Below are 16,801 nucleotides of genomic sequence, written 5' to 3' on the forward strand. Positions count from 1 at the left end.
GACAGCTTGAGACGGGCTGGCATGTACAGGAACTTCTCTCTCAATTTATGAATCCATCAGTTTAAGTGATCATCTCATTTTAAAATCAATACGCAGTCGAGAAAAATGTACCTTTCTCGGGGATACACGAGATTTGGGCGAGATACTTCGTGAAACTCATTCAACAAGATGTCTCTTTCATCGTGAATACTTCATTGAGGATCCCTGATGAAACCGACCGGGAGAACAGAGTCAAAATGCCAGTTGAACGGTTGGACTACATTTTGAATTACGGAACCACAATTTCTGGCTCATCTGTAAGAACACTTGTGTGCATAGGGAAACTGATGGTACATACGTTGTTTCTAAACTGAGCCAGAAATTGTAGTTCTTAATTGCAAAATCTACTAATCTCAATTGACAGTAGTTGAGATCCGAAATCTTCCACTGATATCAATTCAGATTAGTAAGATAATTCAACCGAGATTTTGACACTGTTCTGCTGGTTTTTTTTATTAAGGAGATTTCGTTTCAAAGCATTCAGTATTATGGATAATTCCTGTTATAGTTCGCTTCCATGGAGAGTATGTTCACCTTAGAATACCAACGGAACAAAAGAGTTTATCAGAATGAGAGGGAACTTGTATTTTAAATTTTTACAGTTAATACAGGGGCCTAGTAACCAAGCCTCATATGATATCATACAGTTTTTCCCTGAATTATTCAGTTAATCAATCACTGATTTATCCCTATTGTGAGATGGATTTTAAGCAAGTGTGTTTAGAAATCTGTCCTTTTTGAAACATCACTTGAAAAGTTTGAATCTCCTGAATAAACTTATTATGACCACTAATTCACATTTAATTTTCTTTATTCATGTATTAGAAATTCAAAAAATAAAATTTTGACATTCGAGGCACCGAAATGACTCTTATGATATGTAACAGGTCAGGTAAAGAAAAGACCCTGGGAGGAATTTATGAACACTTAAAACTCATTACGATGGAAAAAACTGGATTCCTTTGCTCTTTTGTCTCACAAAAATTATGATGAAGGACAGGGCCGGATCTAGGGGGGGGCAAGTGGGTGCACGTGCCCCGGGCGCCACTTCAGGGGGGGCGCCAAAATGGCAATGACTTTTTTTAGAAAGGAGGTGAAAGGGAGGGAGGGTGAGAAGGGGGGAACAGGAGAGGGAGGTTACGAACATCGAAACAGGAATACATACATATGAGTCGCTTTTATAGCGATCTTTGGCGCTTTACCACGCCTAATCGCCACAAAGCTCGAAACAGGAATAACATTAGAAAAAAGGGACGAAAATTGTCAGTTTTCATATCTTCTGAAGAGCACCTGAAAGCTGAAGTCAAAGTCAGCACTGAGCATAAGGCGTCAAGATTAAAGGTATGGATTGAAAATTCCAATATTTTTAATGCACACGGAATCGTTAAATGCATTCCGATGGGTTAACGAGGCTAACTCGGCGGTGAAAAAGGCGCTAGATTTAAGGAAAGAACGAAATTAAAATAACAATGAGTGATGACTGTAAATTTAAACTATGAAAGAAGACGAGGCGCTACTTTAGGGGGGGGGGCGCCAAAATGGCAATGACTTTTTTTGGAGAGAGTGAGAGAGGGAGGGGAGGGAGGGAGAGGAAGAAAAGATGTAGGTTCCGAAACAGGAATAACATTATAAAAAAAAGGGGCGAAATTTGTCAGTTTTCATATCTTCTAAGGAGCATGATTCTGTGACCAGCAGAACTAACCTATTGCAAGATTCCAGCGTTTAAAATTTTAGAATTTCTTTCGTGTAAGATTGACGGGAAAATTGAATCTATTTTTGGGAAAAGGGCTTTTTAAACGGCGAAGAGATGAATAAGTTGAATGATGACGATTTAAAAAGCATGCGAAAGATTTCGCCATGAAGTATGCGATGGACGTAGATCCCTATGAATTTGTTGAGGAAACAGAAGTCTTTCGGGTACAAGCCAGAGAGCTCTCTGGCAATCTTCAAAAATTAAGCCCTCTTAACCTTCTGAATTTAATTGCGAAAAATGACCAGAAAGATACGTTCCCAAATGTCGCGATCGCTTTGCGTATGTATTGCACTTTGCCGACAACCTCCGCTAGCTGTGAACGCAGTTTTAGTAAGTTAAAGCTCATCAAAAATTATTTGCGGTCGACCATGTCGCGGGAAAGATTGACAAATCCGGCCATTTTGTCAATCGAAAGTGTGGTTGCCTACACGGTTAATTTTGATTCCTTAATTGACATTTTTTCAGAAAAAAACCCTGGTAAAAATTGGCGATAGGAGCTGCGTTTCAAAATACCATAGGAGTTCTTATAGCCGACTAGAGAAGGCTATTGAAAATTATATAGCTGGCTGTAGAAAGCGGAGCAAATCATGTAGCCGGGCAATACGAAGCTATAAAAAAGTATACAGTTGGGCTATAGTTCCTATCACCGGGCTTTACACTTTATCGCCTGGCTGTTGCTTCTTCGCCATCGATTATAAAAGGCTATAAGAAATTGTGTAGAAATTCGTGTGCTTTGGAAATCATTAAGTTTGATACGGGACCACCTTAATACAAAACACACATTATATTTTCCTTTAATACATATTTTTTTTCATCAATTAAAATGAGAATAATCCATGCAGGATGTGCAAACATTTCAAAATCATGAGTTGAAAAACGCTGACTCCGCCAGATTAAATATTAGAGCCTAACACAAAGCGGAGCGGCGGCGACGCACTGGCGCCTACAAACGTAATAGGGATATTTCACGCATTGCGCAATGCGTGAGGTATCCCTGTTAGGTTTGTAGGCGCCAATGCGCGTTTTGCGCTCTCTGCCCGCCCGCAGCGCCGCAGCGTGCCACGGCGTCTGAAGCAACTATTTCACACCAGAGGTATTGCCCAGTATCACAGGAAATTGAAGGTTCTCCAACATATTAAGAATGACGGGCATCCTTCAAAAGTACGAAGCTTTCCTCGCAAAATAAATCAATATACTACGGCACAAAAAGAGAGCGGTAGTCCAAAAACTAACTAAGACCTATAGTATCCGTATTTAGTAACGTTTAGCATAAACTTTATCGTCTGGCTGTTGCTTAATCGCCATCGGCTATAAAAGGCTATAAGAAATTGTACAGCCGGCTACAGAAGCTATTGGAAATCTTACAGCCGGCTTTAGGTCTATAGTATTTTGGAACACACATTCTACTGCCAATTTTTACCAGGGAAGGCACGAAAAGTACAATTTTAAAACATGTTATTGGCACGTTCCACTAATGGGATTGATTAAAACCTACTTATCCTTTTCTTTCTCTTGTTTTTGTTGTACTCTGTTTAACAACTAACCCTCAAAAAAACCTAACCTACAATACAATTTCACAGTTGAAAAAGCTTCCAGTGAATGAAGGGAGTATGTGAGATTACTGAAAAATCAAAATACCTGTAGCGGTGATTTTGAACAAATCTCATCTCAAAATACCATTTTAAATAATTTTTTTTTTTTGCTGCAAGACCCCACGTAACTTTTCAACATTAAAATCGTCTTTCTAAAAATCACAAAAATGTTACTTATACTTACCTCCTTCATTCGCTGGAGCTTCAACCTACCCTTTGGTACACCCAATATTCATTCATAAAATGTGAAGTGTAAGTACGTATCTGTCAGTGCTTTATAGAAAGCACACATAAAGAATGTATTGAGGAATGCGACTTCAAGTATTTTTACATGCGCGTATACCGCTCTTTGAGACCTCAAAAATCAAACTTAAAAAAATCAATTTTTCGCTAAAAACTACGGAAAACGGCCTTCTGGTACACTGTAATTTTCAAAAATTTTCCGGGGGGGGACCCCCGTGTAACGAAGAATTTCATTCTTCGTTTTAAGTTTTTCCACTTCTTTTGTTGACCAAAATAGCGACAAATGTGTCACGGCTTGGCGACACCGCGCCACGACGCCCGGTGACGGTACATCAGCTGTTTGAATAATGAAAAGAAATGGAATACTGTTTCTCCTTTTTTTCTCTCTCGAAGATAACTGCGAAATCAGGGTTTTCCGTAGATTTACCCATAACGAAAAATTGTAAAAAATTCTAAACTACTATAAACGTCTGTAGGAAATTTTCCTACATCCATTTCTGTAAATTTTATATTTTAATTAAATTTTCTTGTAACGAAAATATTGCAATGAATGTCGAGATCGTCTTCCAATAGCTTCAAATCAATCTGATGGCCCTCTAAGCCAAACATTGCTCATCACCCTCTCCTTTCCGGAGGGTCACCTCTTCTCTCATCTTTCCTAAATCTTTCTCGACTTGAGGTGCACGTTAGTGAGTGGCATCTCGTCGAGCCCTCTGTCCACTTCATTTTCCTCTTTTTTCTTCTCCTGAGCTGAGGTGCACGTTAGTGAGTCGCATCTCGCCCAGTTTCACTCTTCCTCCCCTCTCACTTCAATCCTGTATCCTGTACTCCTGGAATCTAAAGCCTAGAGGTGCACGTTAGTGAGTAGCATTTCGGCTTCCCTTTTATTTTAATTTCATTTGTAAAATATTTCCTAACGTATAAGCCTAGAGGTGCACGTTAGTGAGTAGCATTTCGGCTTCCGTTTTATTTTTAATTTCATTTGTAAAATATTTCCTAACGTATAAGCCTAGAGGTGCACGTTAGTGAGTAGCATTTCGGCTTCCGTTTTATTTTGATTTCATTTTTAGGATTTTATCGTCGATTGTAAAATATTTCCTAACGTATAAGCCTTGAGGTGCACGTTAGTGAGTGGCATTTCGGCTAAATTATTATTATCCTCATTTTGAGTGTAGGTTGAGTAGGATCCTCACAAATTTAGCTAATAAACGGACATTCTTTTTGTAAATTTGAGACACAAGAGTTTGATCATTCTTCTCCCCTTTCAAACTCATCTGTTTTTAAATTGGCGCCCGAATCCAGGATCCCGGCGAGCTCATTCCGGCAACTACAGTAACGTTGGCTTATCTTATACCAGAGGACGTATGTGCCTCTGAAGAAACGGGATTTGCCTCGTTACAAAGTGGCAGCCCGCGAACTGGGACTTCTTTCGAACCTTATCTAAATTTGTACCCCTGAATGTCTTGTTAGCTGAACTTGTGAGTCTGGCACACGCGAATGTGTCATTACGAGAGATTTTAATTTTGAATTTTCTACGAATTTTGAAACTTAATGGTTGAAACCATTGAAACTGTGAATTTTTTAAAGTTTTGAAACCAATAATTTTTGATACCAACTCTGTACTTTTTGGAAAATATGATTTATTTTTTTTTAAACCCGCAGGAGCTTTGAAGCAAGCCCTAGAAAATGCTCACAGAAGGTTGTAAATTTTATCCTTAAATTTTAAATTCTTTCGAACTACTTCGTTAAATGTAATGGTGGTAATGTTTTCCACTTATTTTCTTTCTGAATAAGATGATTACTTTTTATGCGTTTTATCACTTGAAATTTGGAACAAAGTTGGGTCAATTTTTAATGTATGATGATTTAAGTAGGTTTCATTGATTTGTGTTTTGGACAAGCAATATTTCTTTTTTTGTGACGCCTGGTGTGAATTTGGAATTGACGGTTTTGTGATGTCAGTGCACCAACGGCTAGATTGTAGAATTGCTGATCCACTTTAGTTATGAACCTGACATTTTATGAATGACCAGCATATTTTTTTTTGACAACCTGTTTCCGTATTCTTGAAATTTCGCTACATTATAGCCTTAAAGTGAAGCTTTGACCCGCGTATATCTATTGCGCACCCCGAAGATGTAGTTCTGCACATAGTTGGTTTTAAAGTAGGGTTTAGGGTTTACCTACAGTCGTGGAATGTTGTCTTGATAAATAATAAGAATATGTAAGATCACTTGAGGAATCTTAAATGCACCTGGCAAATCTTTTAATTTGAGATGGGAGTTACTTAGTGTCAGTGGTGGTAGTCTGACAAAGTAAATACGTAGAATTCTTCCAGTTGTAATTTCCAGTGTCTCAACTCAGTTTTGTAGTTTGGGAGTCCGATTTTTTGTGTGGAATTAAGAATTGGCCACCATATGAATTGCTAGGTTCATGGATTTGACTAGCCAAGAAGGTGTTTTGACCAATCTCCCGTATTTGAGGACTCTGCAAACAAGTTTTCGAGTTGAGCTATTGTTTGGTTGCTGTGAAAATTCTCGCAAAATCTCAATCAAAGATATTGTTGTCTACATGGGACATTATGATGCTCTCAGTCATTTGATAATTGGAGCGATTCATTATCAGACACATGGAAGACAAAAAACCGACAGTAAAACTATTGCAGTAAGGGTCACGTCTAGTTCATGGATTTACGGTCAGCTCAACTAAAACAATTTTTTTTCCGGTTTCTATTTGAATTACCTAATGGCCAGTTTTGTATTTTTCTGATTATTGCTTGTGTCCATTAAATTTTCTGCCAATGTATTCGTTATTAATCCTCTGTTAATTTTCAATCTAACATGCAAATTCATGTCATTGTCATGTGTCTTCTTTTTGTAACTAATCCGTAAAATCATGCAGAAATTTTCCTCTCTTTTTTCTCATAGAATCTTTTTCATAATTTTGTTCAGGATGAAGTAACTTTGTGAATTGTCTTGGGGATTTTGCCCTAAAAGCTGAAAGTAGTTTATCTCAATTTTTTTGTGTATACCTTTTATAAAATTTATATTTTAAGCTTCAAGACAGCAGTCTCCTCATCTCCGAAAAGGAGGAGATTTGTAACGAAGAATTTCATTCTTCGTTTTAAGTTTTTCCACTTCTTTTGTTGACCAAAATAGCGACAAATGTGTCACGGCTTGGCGACACCGCGCCACGACGCCCGGTGACGGTACATCAGCTGTTTGAATAATGAAAAGAAATGGAATACTGTTTCTCCTTTTTTTCTCTCTCGAAGATAACTGCGAAATCAGGGTTTTCCGTAGATTTACCCATAACGAAAAATTGTAAAAAATTCTAAACTACTATAAACGTCTGTAGGAAATTTTCCTACATCCATTTCTGTAAATTTTATATTTTAATTAAATTTTCTTGTAACGAAAATATTGCAATGAATGTCGAGATCGTCGTCCAATAGCTTCAAATCAATCTGATGGCCCTCTAAGCCAAACATTGCTCATCACCCTCTCCTTTCCGGAGGGTCACCTCTTCTCTCATCTTTCCTAAATCTTTCTCGACTTGAGGTGCACGTTAGTGAGTGGCATCTCGTCGAGCCCTCTGTCTACTTCATTTTCCTCTTTTTTCTTCTCCTGAGCTGAGGTGCACGTTAGTGAGTCGCATCTCGCCCAGTTTCACTCTTCCTCCCCTCTCACTTCAATCCTGTATCCTGTACTCCTGGAATCTAAAGCCTAGAGGTGCACGTTAGTGAGTAGCATTTCGGCTTCCCTTTTATTTTTAATTTCATTTGTAAAATATTTCCTAACGTATAAGCCTAGAGGTGCACGTTAGTGAGTAGCATTTCGGCTTCCGTTTTATTTTTAATTTCATTTGTAAAATATTTCCTAACGTATAAGCCTAGAGGTGCACGTTAGTGAGTAGCATTTCGGCTTCCGTTTTATTTTGATTTCATTTTTAGGATTTTATCGTCGATTGTAAAATATTTCCTAACGTATAAGCCTTGAGGTGCACGTTAGTGAGTGGCATTTCGGCTAAATTATTATTATCCTCATTTTGAGTGTAGGTTGAGTAGGATCCTCACAAATTTAGCTAATAAACGGACATTCTTTTTGTAAATTTGAGACACAAGAGTTTGATCATTCTTCTCCCCTTTCAAACTCATCTGTTTTTTAAATTGGCGCCCGAATCCAGGATCCCGGCGAGCTCATTCCGGCAACTACAGTAACGTTGGCTTATCTTATACCAGAGGACGTATGTGCCTCTGAAGAAACGGGATTTGCCTCGTTACACCCCGAACCCCCCGCCTTCCTGGGGAGTATTCCATACCCCCCAGACCCCCCGGCGTGGGGGGCGCCAAAATCTGGGTTTGCACCCCCCTACGTGAAACGTAGATCCGGCCCTGATGAAGGAATTTGTGTATTTAGCAGAATGGTTGCTTATAATTCTATTTCTGAAAGTTTTTATGGAGTTAAAAGGATAAATAGGCCGGTCTAACATAGAAAGTAAAAGGCAGTGATGAAATAATTATAATTTTTATTAATTAAATTACATCCCTAGAAAATAAAATAAATTACAGCTCATTGGAGACATAAAGAAAGTTACTCTTACTTACAATTTGCAATCCTATTCACACAAGATATTTACGATTAAAAAATTTACACTGGATTTACAACCTATTTTACACAAATACAGAGAGATGAGAAGAAGGCAGTACAAAGAACTTACATTATAACCAGCTTGCTGGTTATAATCTTCAATAACCATTTTTCTACTTACACAAACACACAGCAAAATAGTCCGGTAATTTTTTGCCAAAATGCAGTTTAAGTTGAGATGATAATGCAGAACATACATACATTAAACAAATTAAGATAAAAGGGGACTGTTGGATACACAAGGTATCTTTCCTTGATGCTAACGTTTTTTTAAAAAGGTTGAAATATTTTCTTTCTTATTTTCCGCTTCAAAACTTGATGCATAGCTTCCTTGTGATCCTGGATGAGACAGGTGATAATGTCCCTGCGTTGTGTTCAGATGTTAGTTGCTCACAATTAGACCAAATGTCATGAGATTGAAATATTAAAACAAGTTATATCATTAACAGTGCTTTTCAAAGTGATTCAAACAAATTAAAAAAATTATGTCTCTAGTGTTATATTTATTTTTCTCTAATGCTTCCTACGCAGTTGTCTGGAGAAATGTATGTATACATATATAAAAATTCTTGCTTTGGTATCTTGTCAACAGTAACAAAAAAAAAAAAAGCTTCAACATTCACAGAGATGAATGTGAGGGATCAAATTGACTGAGAAAAATCAAAGACATTTTTGAAGGATTGAGAATTCCAGGACAGGACGAAAAACTGAAGTTTTTACATCAAGAAATAAAAACAGCGGAAGAAAAAAAAAACATAATTTGCTAAAATGATTACGAAATGTAATTAAAGCTTATTGATTTTGTCCTTTTACAGGGCAGATAAAACTGTAGGCCATTCCGATTGCCATTGGTACAATATTGATACAAAACATTTGCTGGTAATTAGAAGGTATTGAGAAGGACTGACTGATAAACTAAAATGATGCCTTGAAGCAAGGACCTCGATAATTTGGAAGTACAACTTAGGAGGAAAAAAATTGAGATATCAAGAGTAAAACCTCACAGGAAAATCTTGATGAGAGAATAGCAGTTGATTAACAAATATCCACAGAAGCGCGAAATTCATACAATGAAATAATCAAAGATTTCAAAAAATGAAAAGCAATATTGCAGCAGGTGTGACACAGGATTCATAGGAACATGCTTGTCTGTACGGCATGAAAGGATAATTGCTTAACGTACTCAGATTAAAAGTAATGATTTTAGAAATTAAAATGATTCTACTCCTTAAAGATATGAGTTCATTAAAACCAAAAAAGAGATTGTTAAAAATCAAAATGACCTGATTGAGAAATCCTTTGGGGGCTAAAGCTCAGCAATTAGAACTGAAAATTTTTTCATTGATTTAAATGAGTGAATTTTAGGATCAAGACTTAAAACTACAATTATAGGGTAACAGGATGAAGCTGAAAGTCATTCATTTTAGAAAAGAGCCTCTGTTCTAATTTAAACATTAGGTATGTAGGTTGTTATTCTATACTTTTCCTCCTACAACAATCTCATATGAGACGCATGATACACTATTGGTTTTGATACAAATTTATCAAACTATCTTTTCACTTAGGTAGGAATAACAAAAAAAACCTCAAAATTTGAGATTGCTACAGGACTTTTGGACGATAAAAAATTCAGAAAAAACTAGATAAATGAAGTGCATCATTAAGGAGGACCAGATCTGGTTTTTCTAAAAGCACGGATGCAACACTTAAAAAAGAAAACAAATAAAAGCTGAACACTTTGAATGATAACACTTAAATTACCTTAAACGATCAACAGCTTGAAAATAAACGTATGATCTTACACTAAACCACCATGGTTCTTCTTACGAGATACCACAAGTGTTACTAAATCTAATTGGCAGTGCGTAGCTGTCACATTCCTGGCGAACATGTCTTTCAGTCAATTGTACAAACTACAAACTTTACAAGCGGCCAAGTTAGAAATTTGATCTCTGAAAAGAACTTGTCACTGAACAAAATAAAGAGCAGTTTGGAGAAAGCAATTTGCCATCAAAAGTACAGCATCTCAGTCAGAATGGTAAAATATTGTGCAACTCTGGTAGAAAACAATTTTTGTGTAAACAAACGATTGCTTACTGCAAGTTTTTTTTGTTTGACAGTAAGTCTATGCATGATATTGACTTGCTTAGAATTGAACAGTTGACAGGGTCCAACAGATTGAAAGATCAAATTTCTAACCCTGCAAAGAGATTACTTACATATGTACAATACATTACAAAATCCGTTTGATATTCAAATCCTGACTCAAGACAGTTTGATTTCACTGGAGATCGGGCAATATCTACGCAGCGAGAGGTAAATTTGCATGCAGAATCTTGTTAAGGCAACGGATAAATCAGGTTCCTTGGACTACAGAAGGCAATTTGGCATGGTGGGCTATCATGCCTCAACTCATTTCCTCTAGGTTTCATAAACTTATTAATAGCCATGACTATTCAAATTGGACTAAATTTTGCACTTTGGAACTACAATGTTTGGCTCAGTTTAAAAACAACATATGTACCATTAGTTTCCTTATGGACATTACTAATTTTGCAAATGAGCCAGAGAGTACAGTTCCTAATTGCAAAATGAAGTCCACTTGTGATTTGAATCCTTACTATGAGACTGAGGGAGGAAATGAGAGGCATGCACACAGCCTGGACCTAACCAATATTAGGGGCGCTGGATTATTGGAAAATAGGGGGATCTCTTCACAGCGCAGAGCAAAAAAAGATGATGGAATCGGGGCACGATGAAGGCCGCAAGTCGTGGAAAGACTTAAAATTATATACAAAACGGTCGCCAAACGAAGAGACGACTTTGTACTTTCTCGCAACTGTACATTGAAGAATACCTTCACCATAACAAAATATCACAAATTTGAATGATTACAGTTAATGCACAAAACTCTAAACCATCATCCAAAGATGCAAGCTACTCCACTTAAAAACAAGTTAATGCTCAGGAATTAGACAATAATAATTGTTGGACACATAAAACTGCACGATCGAAGTGTGAAACAGAATCAAGGTTGACTAAAAAAACCTAGGTGACCAACTGGGCATAAATTTATGAGAGTCAAAAAAATAACCATGAGTATCTTTCGCATTTCACTTATACACAAGCAGCAATTTATAGTGTTCAAATTTACCATTTATAAGTTTAGTTGTTTCTTCACAGTGGTAATATATACTTGTTTCACTGATGGAATTTTATCTAAATTGTTCTGTGAATTGTTATGAAGAGTTTTTCGTTAATCTACTTTCCTGGTAAAATAATTGTATGAAAGTGAAAATGGAGGAGGATGCTGAAAAGGTTCATCACCTCTCCAAAATCAATCCGTAAGTTTAGTTGCAAAAATTAGATGCAGGCGAATTTCTTTCCAAAATGAAAACTTAAACATGATTCAACTAAATTGGGAAGCTTTTTTTTTTTTTTGTCAAACAGAATAAAGACAACAATTACTTGTTGGAATAATATGAACCATTCTGCTGCATAATTATCTTGGAACAAGCATAATAAAGAAACTAGAAATCTTTTTTAAAAAGCCAAAAATATTTATTGTTCACCGATTCTGTGACTTGAAAAATCTTTCACTGTGTTTTTGGTAGAAAAATAGAAAAAGAGATAAGAATAAAGGTAAAAAGAATTCGATTTTTCTTCCCTCCTCTGCAACAATTTTATTTTTGACAGAAAATAATGAGTGCGAATGAAAAATATTTTCATTTCATTCCTAATTTTTTGCTTCTGCGTAAGAAGAGTTTTCATTTTGGGATTTCAGAATGGTAGCCTGTATTCAGCTAAGCTAAAAACTTAAAATAACAAGTGCACATTTCAACTTCTGTGAAGATCTATGTAATTTAATTGACCAGAAAGGAATTTTTGATTTAAACTCTTCATTGTAACTCAATACAGTAACCCCTATCTAAAGAAGCATTAGGCCAAGTACGCCCAAATCAGTCAGCAAAAATTTTCTATGGCAAAACAGGGGCTGCCATGGCTTATCAGTCTTCAAAATTATTTGATGAGAATAGAATTCATATCCATCGATCTGTTTTATTGATTTACAATGCAAAAGAGGGAATTAGAAGTAAGTGTTTTTTTTATAGTTAGTGATACACAGGATAAGATAACTTTTAAATACTGCAGCCGAAGTGTTACAAAACCACGCTGAAAAATTCTTGAAAATTTTAGCCATCATGAATATGAAATTATGATCCTCCTAATACCTACTCAAAATTGAATGACATCAGGATCTTAAAAGACGCCACTCGATTGAACCAAAAAACTGATGACAAAATTATACAATATAAAAAGTACAGACACAATTTTTACTTGGTTGATTTTTATTGATTCTCATAAAGAGAAAAAAAGTAATTAGGGGCATCGATTCCGATGATAGTTGTGATTACATATAAATATAAAAAAGTTTAAACATGTTCAATGAAAATGACCCTAATAAAATGATGATGCGATTAAAAGAGGTACTTTTAAACGATTTAAGGTGGCGACTGTTTGAATTCATCACCAATTTAAGAACAATTCTCACTCCTGATTTGAGGTATGTTCAGTGTTGGAAAAATATTTTTTATCACTGTGGTACATTATAATTAGGAGAAGAGAGAAGGTCCTCAGAAAGATAGATAACAGCTACATCTTCAAAGCAATGTTTGTTTCACAAGATTCATTTTAATACCATGGTTTTAATACCTTGTAATTTCACTACATCATTTGTGAAAAATGATTATTGAATTGGACGCATTTTGGATTGAAGTAACATTTAGTGGATGAATGCATTATTTTTTAAGTGGAAATATTTTGAGTACATAGCAGTTAATATGATGAATTTTTCGGAATGAAAATCTTAAGAAAATGGGAGATGGGATCGAGAAAAAAATATGCTTGAATAATAATAATAAAAAAAAATTACTTTCTCAACAACAAACTTTGCAAACTTAGTAAAAAGTACGCAGAGAAGAAGTTTTGCTTTGTTACATTCCTTCTGCTTGAAAGAGAAAGAAAGAGAAACCAGAAAGAAAAGCAAAATTCACATTACTTTGTGCATTTAAGTGAGAAATATGTAATGTTAGTGGTGGAGAAAAAGAAAAAGTTTCACCTCATAAAAAACAGTTTTAAGTGAAAAAACATTTGAGAAGTCAGTCACAAAAGCCCAACTCCTGTTTTGCTTCTTGAGATCAGTTGGAAATCATTAAAATAAAAAGAAACAAAAGAGAAAAAAAAATTCACATTGCGCACTAACTTAAGGATACTTCTCATTCACACGATAGGACATGACATACACAATCAAAGTACAGTAATACCTCGATTATCTAATGAGTAGTGGCGAAGCCCCAAGTCAGATATTGAAAACGACACATCATCAAAAATGTATAAAAACGTATGAAACTACATGAAATATGTCTTGAAAAAAAATGAAGAAAACTTCGAAAATTGTTGCGCCGGGCAAGCAATAAACGGATAATCGAGATTTTACTGTACGCAGAAAAAAAAAAAAAAATAATAAAAGGTTGAAGAGCTGAACACGCATCAAAATATCTTAATACATAATGGTTGTCTTCATCTTGAAGGCTGGCAGCCTAGCTGCACTGAAAGTAATTGATGAAAAACTGGCAGCAGAGTAGAGCGATGATTGATATAAAACATCCCATATAAGAGGATCTACAGAATTTGGGTCAGTTTTTTGCCACCGATGCTGTAAAGTAGAAACTTCAAAAATTCTAGACGTTTTGAGAGACATCATATCCAAATCAAATCGCGATATGACACAGACCATTATATGAAATAAGATAAGATGAGGAAAATTGGACTACATTTAGGAATAGGAAACTCTCATCTCTGGCTTATTTTAGAAACAACGAGAGTCAATAGTTTCCGTGTTAAGTGGGTGCATTTATGGATGAGCCAGCAAAAACTTGAAAATGTAGTACAGTTACAGAAAATATGCTCAAAACATTGCTTCTATCTGCAACTTTTTCAGGTTTTTGAAAATTTGATCATCATGTAAAACTGCAAGATCCTCTAAGTCAAAAATAAAATAAATTTTGGTCCTTCTTATAAATGGTGAAATCTAGAAGTTTCCAAACACCACGGTGGAGAAATTCTGAATTAAAATCTGTAGATCTGCTTGAACACTTCACATCAATGAAGCAATGAGTTCAAGGCCATTTTGTTATTCACAGTTATAGTGAAGAATATTTACAGGCTTTTGATACGTTTCTTGCTCGTACTTTTATCTTACTTGTTCTCACTATGCCAAGAGAACCTCTCAAAAAAACAGCAAAATGTGAAAGCTATTAACTTGCTCAGCCCTAGGGAACATGTTAATGGTGAGCCACCCCCTGGGCCTGGGCTACAAGAAACAGAAATGAAACCGGCTCTCTCTTTCACAACTTAAAATTAATTAACTAATATTTCACCTAAGTATACAAATTCATTACCTATGATAAAAATATTACAGAGGCAAATTATATAAAGTTCCTTCCACTCCCTGATAGTCTAGTTCTGATCAAATTTTCATTGTTGGGAAAGCTCCTATAGGCTACGAATCTATTCCGAAAGGGAAAAGACAATTTCCCGTTTTGAATGTGTAATGTATTGAGCCAACAGACCCAAGGTATCCATAGATTTCAGGACAAAAATGTCCAGTCCTTTCCAGCTATTCATTGGTTAAAAGCACCAAAATTCCCCAACTTTCTCAACCTACAATTTACCATCATGCATTAAAAAGGGGAACAGTTACTGCGATTAATTTTAAAATCAACACAAAATTTCTCCATTCCCTGGATTAAGGATAGGATTATCTGAAATAATTATACAACATTAAAAAAACTAAAAAAAAATCGAGTAAATTTATGGGATTTTTGATGAAATTTCAAAAAATTCCTCACGTTTCGGATATTTCTTATCAGAACTTTTCCCCTGACTCCCACTCTATGAACAACCGAAAATTCAATAAAAATGAGTTCTTTGCTTTCACACAATCAATGAACACCGTAACTTGCAAACTAAGTGTTGTAAGTATTAGAGCTGCACTTCCTTTTTCATTTTGACCTTAAAGCTCAATTCACCGAACAAAACCGTAACAGAAATCAATTAATCAAAGCATACTTCATTCTTAACAGATATAAGATCGTGCATGAAAAAAGAATCAACGATACATGCATAAAAATCATTACATATTAGAAGAAGGTCATTAGCTTGTCAAAAAATGTAAAACTTTAGGAATTTCTTCCCAGTTATAAAGACGATATACTTCAACAACTACCTTACACCGAGACAAAAATATAACTGTCATATGCTTAAAAGAATATTCTCTCTGATTTGTGGGTTACTTACGATGAAAATAAAAGTTGAAACCTAAAGATAAAGTTAAGAAAAGCTCTTTGCTGTCGCTTTATATAAAATACTAAAATAATAAGGTTGAAATTATTCAAATGTTAAAAAAGTTTAAATGAACAGCATTCTTCCATTAACCTAACTGATAAAGTATTTCAAAAAGTGCAAGCACAATTGTGATGAAGACAATTATTCATTCTTGATTAATTAAACTTATTTAAGGGAATTGGCTTAAGATGTACAATTGTAAAAATATAAGCCAACAATTTGGTGAAGTGACCAGACTAATGTGTAATACAGATGGTAGAGTTACTACCATAAAGAAATCAAATATATAATACGTAATTTGACATTAATGCTTTCAAGTATGAAGAGTTAGATCTATTTTTTTTATCAATTCAATCCTTTCCTGATATATATACCTATATATTTCTCCGATAAAATTTCCAATGAGTCATTACTTTCAATTAATCATCCTGAACTCTGACAGAATCAAATACATCTTCCAAAAATTGCACTAACTAAGAGAGAGAGAGAGAAAAAAGGAAGAAAAAAAGAGTGTAAAATCATGGCTTCTAAATTTTTTTTGGGTGATTTCATATCCTATAATAATACTACCTAATGCGCCAAAAACATAACTGACACCGAAAGAATAGCACTCTTTGACCAAGCTTAAGAAATTCTAGTTCTTGTTCTATGAACACACAAGAATTCAATATTGTAAATAGATATTTACATAGATACAAAAACGTTTGATACATGGCTAGAGCTCTATCTGAGCCTTAGGGGGGCAATTGCGCTAAAGTCTGGACTTGCCAGGAATATCGTTAAATACGTCAAGGTTAAGGTCATACTTACTTTCTAGAGGAAACTATAATAAAGTGAGAAAAAATTTGGCTACTTGATTGGAGCTGAACCTCACGGACCGTGCTCTGGCTCACAAAAAGAGTTTTGTCATACCGCTGTGCTACCTGGACTTTGCTGAAAACAGAGAGAATACCAGATTGATTTCATATTTTACACAAAAACACAGCAAAAGCGTACTTAGAAACATAACTCACAATGTTAAAATTTAACATTTTGAGGAAAACACTAATTCTGTGGTTAACTCTGAAACTATGTAGGTATCTTGATTCAGGGTTGTAAAATTTTAATTTTCCACATTG

General features: G+C 35.3%; 1 protein-coding gene across 2 annotated transcripts in view; it reads right to left on the reverse strand.

Annotated features, from left to right (window-relative positions):
- Positions 1–8,137: 8,137 nt before the first annotated feature.
- Utx (Utx histone demethylase) overlaps positions 8,138–16,801 on the reverse strand; it is a 132,006-nt gene continuing 123,342 nt past the window's right edge. For both annotated transcript variants that reach the window (XM_072306200.1, XM_072306201.1), the window contains one exon: positions 8,138–16,616. In XM_072306200.1, coding sequence (XP_072162301.1) covers positions 16,590–16,616 — 27 coding nt within the window. In that variant the 3' untranslated portion in view covers positions 8,138–16,589. The remainder of the gene's footprint in view (positions 16,617–16,801) is intronic.

The sequence above is a fragment of the Bemisia tabaci genome, chromosome 1, assembly GCF_918797505.1.
Source record: "Bemisia tabaci chromosome 1, PGI_BMITA_v3".
Taxonomy (NCBI): Eukaryota; Metazoa; Arthropoda; class Insecta; order Hemiptera; family Aleyrodidae; genus Bemisia; species Bemisia tabaci.